This window comes from Callorhinus ursinus, unplaced genomic scaffold, assembly GCF_003265705.2.
Source record: "Callorhinus ursinus isolate GAN/ISIS: 27379988/994484 unplaced genomic scaffold, GSC_fseal_2.0 scaffold103, whole genome shotgun sequence".
Lineage (NCBI taxonomy): Eukaryota > Metazoa > Chordata > Mammalia > Carnivora > Otariidae > Callorhinus > Callorhinus ursinus.
Window position 1 is genome coordinate 155,637 of NW_027397165.1, and position 17,573 is coordinate 173,209.

At 54.9% G+C, this 17,573-nt stretch overlaps 1 protein-coding gene across 4 annotated transcripts in view; it reads right to left on the bottom strand.

The window, feature by feature from the left end:
• Nucleotides 1-1,581: 1,581 nt before the first annotated feature.
• Nucleotides 1,582-17,573, bottom strand: part of IQSEC2 (IQ motif and Sec7 domain ArfGEF 2) — a 76,861-nt gene continuing 60,869 nt past the window's right edge. For 3 of the 4 annotated variants that reach the window (XM_025852043.2, XM_073889236.1, XM_073889237.1), the window contains 11 exons: nt 16,276-17,171; nt 14,659-14,820; nt 14,058-14,180; nt 12,919-13,085; nt 10,386-10,525; nt 9,550-9,675; nt 7,545-7,644; nt 6,814-6,975; nt 5,008-5,181; nt 4,467-4,516; nt 1,582-3,871 (listed from right to left, as the gene is read on the bottom strand). In XM_025852043.2, coding sequence (XP_025707828.1) covers nt 2,906-3,871; nt 4,467-4,516; nt 5,008-5,181; nt 6,814-6,975; nt 7,545-7,644; nt 9,550-9,675; nt 10,386-10,525; nt 12,919-13,085; nt 14,058-14,180; nt 14,659-14,820; nt 16,276-17,171 — 3,066 coding nt within the window. In that variant the 3' untranslated portion in view covers nt 1,582-2,905. The remainder of the gene's footprint in view (nt 3,872-4,466; nt 4,517-5,007; nt 5,182-6,813; nt 6,976-7,544; nt 7,645-9,549; nt 9,676-10,385; nt 10,526-12,918; nt 13,086-14,057; nt 14,181-14,658; nt 14,821-16,275; nt 17,172-17,573) is intronic. The other variant, XM_073889238.1, reaches the window with a different exon arrangement.

Genomic DNA, 17,573 nt, shown 5'->3' on the forward strand with positions numbered 1-17,573 from the left:
GCACAGGTAAAATACGGAGCCGGGAAATTACGCACAGGCCTTCTCAGGGAACAGTGAGTGGGTGGTCGAGGTGTGGGCAAGGAATGAGGATGAGGAGATCGACTGGGGCCGCGTGGTGGAGGACCTCCAGTGTCAAGACAAGGAGTTTGCGTTCGTTTCTGTAGGTGGCAGAGAACCGCTTTACTGTGTGTCTGGCAGGAGGCAGGCATTTCACATGCATCTGTTAACAATTTCCCTGCAAGACTGTTACCCCTATTATACAGGTGAAAGACCAGGCTCTGAGGGGCTAAGTGATTTGCCAAACGCAACACGGTCAAGTCTGAGACTGAGCCAGGATTCGAGTGCTAACAGCTAAGCTTTGGGAAGACAAAACCAGCATCAAGTTGAAGGTGGGAGAAGGGAGAGTCCAGCCTGGCCCACCAGGGAAGAAACAAACAAGCAGAATGCTTATTGGATTTCATTCTGGCCCCTGTGGATCTAAGCTCAGTTTGGGTCCTCGAGGAGGCATCAAATGGTTAGATGGCCCCAGCTGCTTCTTCCACTCAAATGTGCATACAAAGATGAAAACTGAGACATTGGTCCAAGCTGCTAGGGAGGGGCCCTCAAACCATTCCCTCTAAGAGGCTATTCCAGACTCTAAGAAGGCACCAAAAATGTTTACCGGCTGCTGCTTCTGGGGACCCTGCTGACCCTAACCAAGAGACAACGCTCTGCCCCATTCCTCCTGGACTCTGTCAGGACATAACTGGCAGGGCTGGAAACATGTTCATTTCCGGGGGGGGGGCAGTTTGGGGGACTGGAGAGTGGCCTGGCCTCGAAGTCAGGGACCCCTGTCCCGACTTGCTGTGTGGCCTTGGAAAAGACCCTTCCCCTCTCTGGACTTGTCCCCTCTCATGTAAGCTGAAGAGAATCCAGCCACCTGTTACCTGACAACCTAAGTATATACACGTAAGAGCTCTTATAATGGATCTAGCCCCTGGCTTCCTGGCCCAGATCACCTACCCCCTCCCCAAGGGCAGAAACACGGCTCGCCCTGGGGGGGGGGCGTGCTGGGTGGGGAGGGCCCCAGGGCATAGCCAGGCCAGCCACAGGAAGGGTGAGCATAGGTGGCACAAGAGCAGAAGGAAGTCTCCAACCTGTGAAAGGAAGAGCAGGGAACTAAACTTCCCAAGACCACGTGCTCCATGCTGTCTGCTTGACATTCGTCACCGCCTGTCATCATCGTGACTCCCTGTGGCAACGGCTCATCACCTCCAGTTTTAAATTAAGAAAACCGAGACGGAGAGGGTGCTTTTCCCAAGTGTGCGTGCCTCAGGAGGGAAAATCCCAGGATTTCCAACTGGCTCAACTCCAAATCCCATACCCTTGCTGTGGTCCAGCGGGCAGTTAGTGAGTTAATGAGCTGAGAAGGGGAAACCTCCCTCCTCCCCCACCTCACACCCAACCAAGGCATCTCACCCACCCAGGTGCCTGACTGCTACCCTTAGTCCTCACCTCCCAGGGCTAAAGGCCTCTCTCTCCATGGGCTCCACCCCAGGGGGGAGGGGGCATAAGTAGGAGGCAGAGGCGGGAGGTGAGCACAAGGTCTTTTATGAGGCATCAAATATACATTCTTATATACAAGGAGGAAAAAAGACAATGCCTGAACCCCAGCTCCTCTCCATACAGCCCCTCCGGCTGCTGCCCTCCCCCGCCCCCAAGCCCCTGGGTCCCTGGACCTTCATACAGCCAGGGTCTGTCTGTCTGTACTGCAGCCCACGGTGGAGAGGGGGAGAGGGAGGCAGGAGCTGAGAAAGGAGCTGGGTATGCGGGGCAAGAAGAGGAGCTGGGGCTTGTAAAAAATATATTTATAATAAATAAACAGGGCTGTAAAGGGGCTGGAGAGGCAGCAGAGATTTTGACGGACAGAAGGACTCAGGCATCCTGGCTCCCAGCCCCCGCTCTGATGGCTTCAATCTGCCTCAGGAAGGACATCATGGGCTTATGGTGGCCCTCTGGGAGCCTCTCTCCCCAGGGCTAATGCTGGGTGCCCTTGCCCCAGCGAGGTGTATGTGGGCAAGATCTGTAAAGTGCATTGTCTTCGGTTGTAGGTGGGGTAGGTGTAAGGGAATGGGGGGGGCATGCAATATGGGTGAGGGAGGGCAGTGCCCTTCTCATCCCAGACCTGAGCCCCCCCCCCCCCCCAAACTTGTCTGGACTTTGATCAGGGTAAGAACGTTGCTGTGAGAGGCAAGGTCCTGAAGCTGAAGAGGTCTGGGCTGGGGCCCACTGGAGAGAGGACAGAGGCTGGTTCTGGAGGGGAAGCACTGCCCCTTTGGGGGGCCAGCCTTAGTGGGGGCCCACCCACCAAGGGCACCGACAGCCCTGTTCCTCTGGCAGGTGGGGAGACACATGGAGGAATTTAGCCAGGCCCTGAGGTCTGAGAGAGGGCTGAGCCAGCTGAGGTTTGGCCACAACTCTACAGAACTCCCTCCTAGCCCTGCGTGGCTAGAGGTGCTCTGGGGAAGCCTTCACCCTCACCGCTCCTGACACCTGCCTGCCCTTCTCTACCAGCCAGAGCTGACAGGGAGCCCACACTGGCCCAGAGGTCTGAGGCCACCTCTGGGGAGCGGGGGTGGGGGTGGGGGATGGAGAGAGGGGAAAAAAAAAATGGACGAGGATCTCCAAAAGGTCCTCACCACTCCCCAGAGCTTGAGAGCCCTGCGTCCAGGCTTCAAGGGGCAAGGATCCTTGAATCTGGAAGGAAACCCCACGGCGTCTGTTGGGGGTTAGAGGAGGGGTTCCGAGGCAGGGAGGGAGTGGGGGGGAGGACATCTCTATGTGTATATATATATTTTGGAAAAACCGGGGAATCTCTTGTGAATTCCCCAGACCTCCCTGGGCCCCAGCTCGCTCCCTCCGTTCATCAGACCACGGTGCTGATCCGGCTTGGCTTGGCCTTGGGGTTCGCACTGGGTGGGTTGGCCGTGCCAGGGGGCCCAGAGGCGTGCAGTGGGCCATGGGGGGAGGTGGGCGGCAGGGGCGAGTGTGGGGTGTGGGGTGAGGGTGGGGGCAGGGGTGGGTAGGAAGGATGGGGTGGGATGGGGGAGTGCGGTGACAAGGGTGACTGGGGGTGGTGAGGGTGGGAGTAGGAGCCCCCTGGTGGCCGGGATCCAGGGCCCCCAGTGGCCCCCGCTGCTGGCATCATCTGTGGGTGGTGGCTGAAGATGAAGTGCTTAGGGCCCTGTTTGTGGGCTGGAGGGTGCTGGGGGGCAGGACTGTACAGGGGCAATGGGGATGTGGGCTGGTGCAGGGGGTGGCGGCCATGTGGAGCAAACTGAGGGTGTCCTCCAGCCCCCCGTCTAGGGGCCCTACCTGGCCGGCCCAAGGTATAGTGCTGGGGGCCTGGGACTGGGCCATGGGCATGGAAGTGGCGATGTGGCCCCACGGGTGGGGCCGAGGCGGGCGGTGGTGGGATGGAGGCCAGCTGGGGCAGGGGTGGGGGCTGCTGAGGAGGTGGGGGGAGAGGGGGCTGCTGGGGTGGGAGGTAGGGCGGCGGGGCAGGGCCTGGTCCTTGGCAATATTGGGCATGCAGGGCCTGGAGCTTGGACTGCCCGTCAGGCAGCACCCCCAGGCCACCGTGGCTGTGACCGTGGTGGTGGTGGTGGTGGTGGTGGTGGGTGGAAGAAGCAGATGAGGAGGAGGCAGAGGCCTGGCCCGTTGGCGGTGGTGGCATCTGGAAGGGCCCCTTGCCCCGCTTGCTTCCAAACAGGGAGCCCAGGAAGGATGAGGAGTTGGAGACGGGCCTCTGGCTCTTGTACTCCTCTGGCGGCGGGGGTGGGGGTGGAGGTGGCATCCTCTGGTGAGGGCGTGGACTGCTAATAACAGACCCCTGGAAGCGGGGAAGGGGGGGGCGGAAAGTCAGGCCAGTCTAGATTTCCTAAACCCCCAACCCTAAACTCCACCCGGTCCCTGAGGGCTGGAGCTGGGGAGACAGGAACGCCCAGGGCGTAATGAAAACCAGTAACAGTCCTGTGCTTTGTACATGGAGCCCCCCAGCTTGCAGGGCTCTGCTGGCACATCCACTATCTCATCTGAGCCTCCGCCGGGAGAGAAACAATCAGTAGGACCTCCTCCTCATCCCCCTTTTGCAGGGCCCCGAGACACAGAGTGACTTGCTCCGTCCGGCTCAAAGAGCAGGACTTGGAGGGGAGAGCTTCTCACGTTCCAACTCCAAGGGCATCTCTACTCAGAGTCGGCCCTGGGGTTGAGAGGGGGCTAGGGAGAGTGGAAGACAGACTGAGAGACAGGCAGAGTGAGGACAGACAGAGTTGAGGACAGATGGAGAGAGTGGGTGGCTGGGAGAGGCGGCCTCAAGGTCCCCATCAGGGAAGAGGGGAAGCCACAGGTCCCCGCCTCCTCTGGGGCCCCCCCGTGGCAGGGCAGGGCTCATGCAGAGGGCGAGTGGGGCAGGAGCTGGCACTTACTTCGATGGTGCTGTCCAGCGATCCCACGCTGTTACGCCGCCCCCGCTTCCCTGCACCCACAAGCAAGGAGCCCAGCGTCAGAGCAGCAACCCCCCCTCCCCACCCTGCTGGGCTCCAGAGCTGGGCACCAGGTCTGGGCCCCTCCCGGGGACAGACACCCCTATCCCCTTTCCCCCCGTTGAAGAGGGGAAGGTGGGGAGGAGGAGAGGTGGAGGAGGAGGCGTGAGAGGAGGAAAAGATGGAGAAGGAGGAGAGGTGGTGCTGGAGAGATAGAAGAGGAAAGAGAGGAGGAGAGGTGGAGCAGCGAGAGAGAGGGGCTAAGACCGTGGCCCCACTTCACACTCCCTGGCCCAGACTCCGGGCTCCACCTGATCTGACCTGGCTCCCGGGCCCCCTGCGGCGCCGCGCCTAGGGCTCTGGGTAAAGGCAGGGTGCGTGCAGGTGTGGCGGGTGCAGGGAAGGCTGGCAGCCAGTGACAGGAGGCAGAGAGGACACCCGGTCCCACATCTCCCCAGCCAGGGCGGGGGCCCCGAAGACTTGCCTGCGTCAGAGAGGTCTCGCAGGGAACTGCTGAGAGCGCCCCGTTTGAGCCCATCGCCTGCCCCATACGTGTCCTCCAGGCTGCTGCGGGCCAGTGTGCCATTCACTGAGTCCTTGGCCCCTCCAGGCTGTGAGGCGTTAGGCCGCATCATACCTTTCTGCTTCTCTAGCTCCGCTGGGTCGTAGTGGGGGAGACAGGGACAGAAGGTCAGGGACAGGAGTGAAAGGCCACCTGACTGACCCCAGCCCTCCATGAGCCCTCCCCATCCTTGCCCGCTCTCTCCCCAGGCCTCCTGCTTTGCCCCCTGGACAGGCAGCACGCTCCCGCCAAACCTCAACTCCATCTCTGAAGTCCTCCTCCACCCACCCCCCCCCACCCCCGCCCCACAGCGCCCCACAGCACCCAGCCCCGTTTTGCGCCATCTCCTCTGGTTGGGTTTTCCCTCTGTTCCTCCTCTTCAAGGTGCTTGCTCTTCCCGCTCCTCTAGCTCCACCTCCCTTCCTTTCGTCCTTCTTGCTCCCTCTTGCTCCCGGCTCCCCTGCCCACTCTCAGTCTGCTCTTCCCAACCCACCCCTGCCCTTCAAAACAGAGCTTCACAGCTGCTGGTCACAGCAGGGACAGGAAGGCCTTTCTGGATTACGGCAAAGGGCAATCATTCCAAAGTCCACTCAGTTCTCAGATATCTTGCTCCACAGCAGAGGGCTCCTGGAAGGACAGGAGCAGGAAACCAACAGGAATTGAAGCCTCTATTATGTGCCAGCTGTATGCTGGGAGCTGTGCGTACTTGATCTCGCTCCATCTCACAACAGTTCAGAGGTAAGTATTATCCACATTTTTCAGAGGAAGAAACTGAGAACCCGAGAAGTCATAGAGCTTGCCCAGGGTCATACAGCTGGAAATGGGGGAGCCCATATTCTGGAAGCAGGTCTGCTGAGTCCAAAGCCTGCATTCTCCAGCCTCTCTACACTCCCACCTCTCCGAGGAGGTCACGGAGACTTCTATCGCCTTCCCCCTCATCTTGGTATGCTCACCCCTCTCTGAATATCCCCTGGGTCTCAGGGATCTGGTGAACTGAAATGTGTGACCCTGCCTTGCTGAGGAGTAGCGTCGACCCTGGGACGTGAAGAGCTCACCAAGTAGCTGTCCACTGCCTCAGTTTCTCTCTCTGTGTCTGCCTGCCTCTTTCTCCTCAACACCATGTTACTTAACTGTGACTGCTTAGCCTGGAGAAGAGAAAATTTGGAGGGCATCGGGTGGAATGAGATGTGATCACTATTTCCCATTATATATGCTGAAAACGACTTGATGTGGCCCTCTGGGGGCCAGAAAGATGGGCGATGGGGACTCAGCTCAGGAACTGGAATGTGGGCAGACACCTTGTCTACCTTACCTCACCGAAATGCCACAACTCTATGAAGGAGCTTTCATCTTCCCAATGTCATGTATGAAGAAACTGAGGCTCGGGGAGTCAGGCAACTTGCCCCGGTTTACCTAAATAATGAGTAGCAAACCTGGGATCTGAGTCCAGAGTCCTACCTCCAGAACCCTGATTCTTCTCCCTGCTGCCTTTCAATAGAAGGAAGAGTCGGTTCATAATTAGGGCCTGGAGTAATAATCAGCCATTCAGAGGTCATGAGCCTCTTGTCACTGAAGGTATTCAAGCAGAGGCTAAAAGGTTCCTAGAATGAGGGTAGGAAGGCTGGACAAGCTAACCCTCAACTCTGAGGTCCTCAGAGGACAGGATTCTTGGTGTCTGCAGGGTGCTGTGTCAGGAAAAGGGGAAAGAGGCGCCACTGGGCTACTCACACTCCACGCGGTATTTCTCCATCTCCTGCACCTCGGCAATGGACTCGCGCAAGTCAGACGTGAAGCGCAGCCGGTCCTGGAGGCTGGGCGCGTTGAAGATGATGAGGACTTTGCGTTCCCCGCCAGGTACTGCGGACAGCAGCTTGATCCCAAACTGGTAATCTGTGCGGAAGGGGGAGGTCAGGCACCTCTGTCAGGACTGAAGCCAAGTGGCTCACACGTGCATCGGTTTTTCTACTGTCCAACCCTGATCCAGCCTCCTCTCTGCTCGAGCATCTTTAGCGGCTCCCCTTTGTCCCCCCGAAGCCCCCAAGCTCCTGGTAGTCATGGCCCCATTACGCCCTATACTCCAGATACAAAGGCAAGCTGGACTCGAGCTGCTCTCTCGAACCCCTTCTTTCACACCTCTGCCTCTACTCACATTGCTTCTGCTGCCACCCAACAAAGCTCCTCTGGCTCAGTCCTTCAAAGCGCAGCGTGATCACCATCTCTTCGGCCCACCAGAAAACATACACACCGCGGTTCTCGGCCAGACCACGAGCTCCCCAGGGCATGGACCCCAATTATACTTCACCCCAGCCTGTCCTGCATCCCGGGACCATGTAGGTGCTTTGGAGACCTTAGTCCCATTGTAAAGGGCTCCAAAAAGCTGGCGGTTGGTATGGATGAAGGAGGAGCACAGGGGCCATGGCATAGAGTTTTGGGATGCTGGGATCCAAGAAGGGACTCACATGAATTCTGGAAGAGCTGCATGTGCATTTCCACGAGAGGAAAGGACTGACGGAAGCTGTACGTCACCAAGATCTTCTTCTTCTGGAAAATTTTGGTGACCTTTGGCAGGGGGCGGGAAAAAGACAAGAGGCAGGGTTTGGGGTGGGGAATTTCCACATGACACCTATTTCTCATAGGCACCCTCCCCTCCCACCGCCACTAGCAGACATAAACACACAAACACACATACCCACGAGTTGGGAAGAACTGAAGCTTGAGGAGCAGAACGGGAGAAACGGGAAAAAATGCAAGTTCCTCAGGTAATGACGACGCACAACAGGCATTTACGATTTTTACAGGAAGTAACTGAATGCTGTTCTCTCCAGAAAGCCCGTTCTATCTAACACCTCACACGGAATCCCCCACCCCGCTCCCTTCTCAGAGCTTCCAGAGTGCTGCTTCGGTGCCTTTCACCATGAGGCTTTAGGTGAGCACTCTGAGGGTGTGGTCGCCCCCTGCTGGACCGAGAGCGCCAAGAGGAGTCTGGTTTTCGTGTCTCTTGCCTCCCCCCCCCCGCCCCCCCTAAAGAACCCAGCAAACAATGGCAAATGCTAATGAACCCATGTCTAGAGTTAACAAGTCTTCCTCTCAATAGCCCAAGGTCTTTATCAAGGACTTGGGCGCTCTAGATTCGACCACCATAGGCTGTGAACACCTCAGACAGTCTCCAAATGGAGTTCAAAAGTAAAGTATTTCATTTCAGGACAGTTACAGCACACGGTTATGCTGAGCGTTTTTTTTTTTTTTTTTTAGTGCTTTGGATTGTGAGCTCCCGAGAACAAGGACTGAGTCTCACTCATCTCTGTGAACCCAGTGCCTAGCATGGGGCCGGACACACACAGGCGTCAGTGCGTGACAGGTGGTGAGACATTTACTCAGCACCTGTGTGGGCCAGGCACTCCTCTGGGTTAGGCTATTCCACATCTGACTTCTTAACTCCATCCTCATGACAACCCCATGAGATAGGGATTAGCCCCACTTCAAAGAGGAGGAAATTAAGGCTTAGAGAAGGCATCGGAGGGGCTTCATCTAAAGCGGCAATTCTCAACTAGGGGTGACTTTGAACCCCGGGGGACATCTAGCAACATCTGACAACAGTTTTGGTTGAAGGAGTGCTACTAGTATCTAGGAGGTTGAGACCAGGGATGCTGTCCTCCAATGCCCAGGATAGCGCCCCCCCAACAAAGAAGAGTTATCCTGCCCCAAATGTCAATAGTGTTGAGATTGAGAGACCCCGTTCTAAAGAAGAGAAGACCACGGGGGTGGGGTGGTGGTGGGGAGACAGGTCACTGTCCTCAAATCCCTGAGGAGCTGTCTCAGAGCAGGAGAACACTTGTTCTCTGTGATTGCAAGGGCCCAGGGAAGATGGTTAGAGGAAACCCATTGGGAGACAGTTTCTATCAGTCAGAGCTGTCTGACCAGGAAACTGTCTCTGCAGTGATGCAAGCAGGGGGCCATGCAGGAAACCGGTTCCTGCCTCGGGGAAGACGTTGGACGGTAGACCCTGAAATTCTCTTCCCACCAGCAGGGTCCTTAAGAGTCCCAGCTCTAAAAGATGCACGTCTACAGTGGTGACAAGCTTGGTTTTAAGACTCACTTCCAGCATCCTGACCACCCGAAGGTTTCAGAGTGACCCCAGGGTCACAGGTTCATCTCCCCCAGCCAACACTCTGGGCTACAGAGATGGACAGGGACTTTTCCTACCGCTTCCCAGGTTGTAGGTCTGTCACCTCCCCTGGTCCTCACATTTTCTCCCCCTGTGCCACTGTCACCACCTCCAAACGGATCCGAGAGGGAAAAGAGGGGCAGAGGGGGCCTGTGCCTTATCCGAGACTGCACAGATCCCATGGCAAAGCACCTCACCCACCACGCCCCCACCCGCCAACGTTAACATGGTTCACCCCGGACCCAGGGTCCAAGCTCACCACCTCCCTTTCGTTTCCTCCCCCCACCCAGTGCTCATACCACAAGGAGATCGTTGAAGAGGAAGACTTCCCGCTGATGCAACCCTAGCCGCTGGGGGCGGTTTGGATCTGGCACCTCGTAGAGTTGACAGCAGCAAACCAGTCGACGGTGGGGAAGAGACAAGACCTAGGCAGGCAAGGGGAAATAGGTGTCAGCAAGACTAGCATGCCAGCTTCGGGCCTCCGGTGCCTTATCGTTCAACCTCAAGAGGAAGTCTACCTCTGATCTGTATCACTGTCACTCTGACACGAGGAGTCTGAGCAACGGAGGCCTCGGCTTGCCTTTGTCCGTCGAGCTCTCTCTGTCTGGAGTACCTTTCTTGCCCAGTTCCATATTCCACTCTTCCTCCAAACCCCAGTTCTAGTGACTGAAAATGACCTCTCCCTCCTTGCTGCTCCCTTAGACTGATGATAAGGCAGACGTATTGGGCTGACACCCCCACTCCCAGTCTGTGAATGCCCCCAAGGATGGAGACTCTGTCTGATTCGTATCTGTGTCCCTACTCCCTAGTGAAGTGCTGGACTCTGTGGAAAGGCATCTGTAAATGTTTGTTGACTACAAGACCAGAGGGTGTTCTTGGTTTTGGTTATCAGCTAACTATTAGCTTGGCTCCTCACCTGGGATGGAGAGGCAAAACCACAGGTGGGAAGGATGTGTGCTAGATTCATTCCCCCAAGAGGGTCTCACTCTGCACAACGACCCCCGAGGAATGCATTATCACCCACTCCATCAGAGGGGGGAGTCTGGGGCTCAGAGAAGGGTACTGACTTACCTACCACTCAGTGGCAGAAGCCGACCCAAACCCTGTCCCCTCTGCAGCCTCCCAAGGCACTCACCGGTTTCTTGCCCACAATCATGCGCTCCACGGCCTGCACCTGGGACACATGGTCATCATTGGTTCGCAGTTCACGCCCCTGGATACGCTGGTAGATGCCTACCAGGAGGTCTCGGGGGATGTCCTCACCATTGTCAACCCCTGGGGAGGGGAGCAACACAGGGATATATTGCATGATGTGGGGAGTGGGTGGCAGGGGTTCTCCACAATGCCCCACACTGAGGCAGGAGTGCAAACAATGGCTAGGACTGGAGGGAGCGGGCACCCTCAGTCCCTTGGTCAGGAGGATTGGGCCAGAAAAGGTGTCCTTTGCCAAGCAACTGGATAGCAAGTTGCTTTCTTTTCCAGTGTGGGGATTTTTTTCTAGGCAACTCAGAGCACACTGTGATGAAAATAATCAGATAGCTTTGCCTTTCTAACTAGCAAAAATAATGTTAAATGATATAGCCAGTGTTAATAAGGGGGCAGGGAAGCAGGCATGTATATTAACATAACTGTTTTGGAAGGTAACTTGGCAAAAGCCTAAATATTCCGTGATTCTTTTTCTAGGAATCTGCTCTAAGGAATTACTCAGAAATATGTGCAAAGATACAGGTACAAGTGCTACATACAGGAAAACTTTGAAACAACCTAAGTTCTCACGATAGAGGCATAATTAACTAAAGCTGAGTGTATGCACTTAAAATAATTTACAGCTATTCAAAACTTGATGTTTACAAAAAGCATGAGAAAATTCCTGTAGCAAGGTAAGTGGGAAGAGCAGGATAATAAATTACATTCCTGGCATGATCTTAACTGTATAAAAAGTCACATATGCATAGGGAAAAAAAAGACTAGAAAACAGCAAAATATCAACCACGGTTGCCAACAGGGGGCAGAATTCAGGATGAGTAAATAATTTTTTCTCATTTGCTCTAGTTCCGTAATTTCTGGGTATGAGCAAGTATTCATTTCGTTTGTTTGTTTGCTTATTTATTTAATAATTGGAGGGGGAAGAAACACGCATATATAATACATATATATATACACATGTACATACATACATGTATGCGTACGTATATATATTTGTATGTATGTATATGTGTATATATGTATATATATTTGGAGAGGTACCTCCTCTCCACACAAACACACACACAATTACATATACACACATATATGTACGCACACATATACACATGTAAGCACACACACACATACATACAGAGAGAGGAGGAGGGAGGGAGGGAGGGAGAGAGGATGCGTGAAATGAATGAATGAATGAATAAATGACTAATAGCAGGATTCTGGGAGACAGCTCCAGATGGCCTCTGATCTAACTCCCTCCTCCCAAGTCTACCATCCTTCTCCACTCCTGTCTGCTGAGTGAAACCCACTCACTCTTCCCTCTAAACCTCCCGCTAGAAAAAATGTTTTCTCCTTTGGGAATGCCACGCCTCCTCCTTGGACAGGTGCTAAGAGAACATCCTTCCTCACACCGCCTTTTTCCCTCAGCTGCCAAAGAGCTTGAGCCCAGCAACCGCGCACAGCCTGCCGGTCAGCCAGTTTGTCTCATCTGTTTGTTTTTCCTCAATTCTATTTCCCTCGTTCATTTCTGTTTAAATAATCCTAACGCCTGTGCCATTTTTAGTAGGCTGCTCTTTGGTGAGATGCCCGGGCTTGACATCTATACGATAAACCAAGAAAAAAACGTCAAGGTGATACCTTTCACCCGGCATGCAAGGCCCTCACATATTGATTCTCACTGACCTTCCCATCCTGACTGTTCTCCCAACACCTTTTCCCTATCTCTGTGCCTTTGTAGTCTTACTGCTAGGTAAGCCTCCTCTATTGCTGTTCTGTCACATTATCCATGCCTTCAAGGCCCACCTTAAAATGAAAATGCTACTTCCTTCAGGAAGTGTGTTGGAGGTGGGATCTCCTTCTTCTGAGCTCTGACTGCACTTTTGGCCCATCTGACATCATGATTCGCTTCTTCTCTTGTGTTGGGTATCTGGTCCTCTAAGTCAGTCTGTCCCACAAACCAGGAGCTCTCTCGGGGCAGGGGCTATAGTGTCCTTAGCGCCCATCACAGGGCCGGGCACATGGGAGGCACTCAGTGTCAGCTGGCTGGCTGGCTGGCTGGCCGGCCAAGGGATTAAGTGAATGCGTGGATGGAGGAAAGGGTACAGAGAATAATTAAATGAGCCTTTATGGGCGTAAATAAAGAGGAGCGGGAAAGAGAAAGTGATGCGTCAATAAGTGGATTAGTATAAGCTCTGTAAGAACCAGGGCTTTTATCTCTCACGTTCACTGCTGTAATAACCCCAGAACCTACTTGGTCAGTATTCGGTGCAGGAATGAGCAGACAAACGATATTTGAGTGAATTAATAAGGGAATGTGGCAGCTTTGGCAGAAAATGAGAGAACATCACAGGCTCATTTCCAGGGAGCCTGTGTGATCTCCCCCCTCCTTCCCCAGCCCACCCCCACCCTGCCCACTCTCCCTTCCCAGGTGAAGGACGGGACAAGCCGATAGGGAGGTCTAGGGTCACCTCTCAGGTTCTTGATGAAGTCATCTAGTTTCATCTTGCGTTCAGCCTTGACGCTGGGACTGTACATGTCGGTATTGAGGAGGATGATAGCAAAAGCAAGGATGAAGATGGTGTCTGGGTTCCGGAACTGGCGCACGAGGGCTGGGTTACACACACAGTACCGCTGGCTGCAGGGCAGGATCAGGGCCAAAGTCAGGCACCAGCGATCTTCACCTACCCACCATCCCTCCCTCCACAGCCCAGTCTGGTGCCCCCAACCCTCTCCCCCAAGAAATATTCCCAAGCCTTTTGGGCATGTCCTCTTCCTTCGGCTTCCCCAAGACTAGCATGTAAAAATCACAACCACTACCTTTTCCGGAGCTCTGCTAGGGGACTTAGGTACGTTTTGTCATGTAATCCTATCACAATCCTGTAAGGTACCGATTAGCAGCCCCATTTTACAGAGGAAGTGATGAGGCCCAAAGAGAAGAGGTAACCTGCCCAAGGTAATAGAGCTGGCAAATGGCGAAGACAAGATGAAAATCCAGACCTTTCTGACTATAAGGCAAATCCTTCTGCCATTATGGGCAACAGGTTCTCGGCAATTCTTCTGTTTCCCTGCTACCTACCCCGAAGTGGTGGAGCCAGGATTTCTATCCAGGTCTGCCTGATCCCCAAAGCATGAACAGTAGAGGAGAAGAATTAAGGGCGTCGGGTCATGGAGGCAAACACACCTGAGTTCAAATCCTGGCTCCGCATCTTACTTGCTGTATGACCCCGAGCAAGTTACTTAACCTCTCTAAATTTCCGATTTCTTATCTGCAACCTGGGAATAATAATGAAAGCCCCTACCTCATAGGGTCGTTGGGAGTATTCGGCGAAATAATCGTATAAAGTGCCTAGCTCAGCACCTGATACCTGGTGAGTAGTCGACAAGCACTAGCTGTAGCTGCTGTTGTCACCTATTGGACGCCCACGTCCCAGGTGCTGAGCTAGACGCTTTAGGCTCACTACCTCTGTTCCTCACAACTGCACAACTGCCTGGCAAGATAGGACTTACAATTTCCATTTTCTGGTGAGGAAAGTATGAGGCTCAGAGAGGTGAGGGAAGGGACCCCCGGAAAGAGGGAAGCAGCTTCAGGAGTGGGAGACAGGCACACCTGAAGGCTTCGATGAGTCGCTCTACTTTCTGGGCCTCGCCTTGAACCCGGATATGGGATTGGAACTTCCGGAGTGCGTCATCCAAATCCATGGAGGAGAAGTCCATCTCATCCACCACACAGCTGCGGAGCAAAGAAGTAGGTATGGCCCTCTCAAGTCCTCTGTAGAAAAACCTCTGCCCTACCCTGACCTGCCCGAGTGGACAAACGCCCCCAGGGCCAGACTTCCAAAATCTGGACCCATGGCCCTCGCAAGTACTTACGAGGATGGAATGTTTGAAATGGAATCCATCCCAGAAAAATCAAGGCCCGACACATGGTTACTAAGGGTCCTTTCCATTGACCCACTCTTTTCAGAGTTTGGAAAACTGAGGCCCAAAGCAGGTCAGAGGACAAGCAGGGCCACCCAGAAGACTTTTAGGGACAGGGCTAAGAGAGATCAGACCTTTTTGAAGTATACAGGGGTATGGGAGCAGGAAGATCTCTTCATCCTGTTTTGTAAGGTTTATCGGAGCGAAAAGGACCAGCTGCCCACTTCCTCCCTCCTGCCCTTGTTTTCCAGGAATCCCTGGCCCAGTCTTCCCCATCCTGGGGTCCTCACTCCAACACGTCTCTGTTGAACTGCTTCTGCCGGTTCCCTAGGAATTCCCCTATCATCTGCCGGCTCAGGCCTTTCCGTTCCAGGATAAAGTGAGCCACTCCCACCGGTGTGTCTGACAGGAAGCCCCGCTCAATCAGATACTGGATGCCCTTCTCTGGCTTCCTGCAGAAAGAGGGGAGGTAGATGAGATGACTGTCCTCAGAAGAACTCGGCCGTCTGTCCCACGGCTTGAACTAATTTGGGGCCCAACCGTAGCCTCGGAGAACCAAGGAAGTTGAATATAGAATTTGGTCCAATCCCTTCACGGCACAGATGGGAACACTGAGGCCCAAGGAGAGGAAGCCACTCTCACAGAGCTTCCAAATTCCAAGGTATCCTCAACCCAACTTCCTCCTTCCTGGGAGCCACACTACGATGGAAAAAAAAATTAAGATCTAATGAGAGGCTGCTCTATGCCAGGGGTTTCCATACTCCCAGCAGGCACAGAGGACTCCTGGGAAAAGGCCTGAGCTCCAGGCTATGCCCTTCTTTCCGGGTCACAGACCCTCCAAATAGGAAAGCAAAGAGGTTACTTTGTCTGCATCCCACATTGCGCCCAGACAAGGTATTACCCAGCCTCTGTGGGTGGTTCAACCGACAAGATACGCCCTGCTTTCCACGAGGCCAAATCCAGGTCTGAACTGTCCCATATTCAGAACCCCAGAGCCTTAGGCCCCCCACGAGGCTGGAATTTGGAAGAGCCTTTGGTGCCACCAGAGTCTCAAGTCCGTTACTTACCAGTTGTATGACTCAGGACAACTCCTCTTACTTCTCCAAGCCTCGGTTCCTTCTCTATAAAACAGGGACACTACTTCCCACCTTCCTGAGCTATTTTGAGAAGTAAATACAGGTGGCAGTGTCTACTAGGCTATGAAGACATAGGCCACTTGCTTTCTCATTCTTTTCTGCCCAAATGTCACACTTCCACCCGGCTCCTAAGCACCTGGCACAAGACCAGGCATCTAGAAAGAGCTTGGTCATGGTCACGGACTACTCCAGCACCCCACCCTGCACCCCCAGTGCCTCAAATATACACACCCTGCTAATCAATAGATGGAAGCCCTGAAGCCCAAGGAAGGAACACACCTTGCCCAGAGCTGCACACAGCATTTGGCCGAAGTCGGTTTAGGGGTCCAGGGCTCCTGTGACTCGGGGCATGGCTCTTGATACCTCACATCGCCTCCCCACCATAAAGTGGATGTGGGGGAACCAAGGTTCAGAACCCATCCCTATAGACAGCGAACTGGGGAGAAGGAATCTTCTTGCCCAAAGTCCCACAGCCAGTCAGAGGCAGTATTAGGTCTAGAGCTGCCTCTGACGGAAGTAGGGGTGTGTGTGCGTGTGCGTGTGTGTGCGAGTGTGTGTGTGTGTGTGTGTGTGTGTGTGTGTGTGGTGGGGAGGGCTTTCTCTTCGGCCACCCTGCTGCCCATCCTCTTCCCTGAAAGGCCGGGGAGAAAGCCCAGTCCGCAAAACAAGAGGACTGCGGAAGCAGGGTCTCTGCTTGGAGTTCAGCCCTCGAGGTCCAAGCGCCCCTAGCAGGGGAGGGAGGGGAAGGGAGGCAGGATAGCGAGCACGTACTTGTTGAACAGGTTGAGGCCAATTCTGTAGTGCCGCCTCTGCACCACGTCGTTGTTAAAGGCTGGCGAGTCCCAGCTGTGCCGCGTCTCCCGCTGGTAAGTCTGCTTGCACAGGCCTGTGGCTGGAGGCTCCCTCAGGCTGTCCCTCGAGGAGGAACCAGAGCTGCAGTTGATGGTCTCATTGGAATTGCTGGAGCTCTCAAGGCTCTCATTATCTCCACCATCAGAGTTCTCGCCTGCTGCCTCGCACTTCCCCAACCTCCGACCCCCAGCCACACCACTGGGCCCGGTGCCACTGTTGGGGGCTGGGGGCAGGGGCCCTGGCGGGGCTGGGGCTGGGCCCTCTGGGGCTGGGTAGTGGCGGTGTGGGATTGGGGCCCTGCCCGGTGGCCCCTTGTGCTTCAGGGTCCCATGGGGGCTGCAGCCATCAGCCTCATACACCAGCTGGCGGTGGACAGAGCCGCGATCTGAGCGGTCGCTCAGGTCCACGGAGCTGTCACTAGGAGGCTCAATGGTAAGCAGGGGAAGGTGGGCAGCCCGCAGCCGGAAATCCCGGCACTCCAAGCACCCAGGACCCCTGCGAGTGCCTTCCTCACGGGCACCATCTTCCCGGGTCCCTGGTGGCACTGGTGGAGGAACTGGTGGGAGAGCGGCTGGTGCCCAGAACTCAGGCCGGCCCTGGGGTGGGGGCTCTGTGCTGGGCAGTCGCTCAGGGGATGGTGGGGGAACTGGGTCATCCAAGTAGAGGGGAAGATCACTGAAGGATGTGGCCGAGCTGTCCTCTTGCTGTTCCTTTGACTCCCGCTTCTCCAGTTGGGCTGACCCTGGCTCCTCAGACATGGGCCCTGATGGGTGGCAGTTCAGGGCCTCATCAATGGATTCAGCCAGAGACTTTACCTGTGTGGGCGGAAAGGGGAAGGGGGAAAGGGAGAGAAAGGAAGGAAAGATGAAGGGAAGGAGGGTGGGATGGTGCAAGCAGGGAATGAGGAAGGGGGAGGAGGAGGGAGGATAGGAGGGAGGGAAAAAGGGGGAATCTTCCTAGTGGGTCAGCCAAGAAGAAGTGGGTCCCCTCCCCCGCCTCCACAGGTTCTCTGCAGTATATAAAACAACTCCCAGGGAGCCATTGTGAGCTCACAGGAGCCTGGTAATGGCGCCAAGTTCGCTTCTCAGATATCTCAATACCTCCTTCATGTCCCTATAGACCCAAGCCAAATGCCACCTCCTCCTTGATTTAATCCATATTTCTTGCCTCTGCCATCCCCCAGGGTAAACCCAAATCTCGGCTTCCTCCAGGCTCTC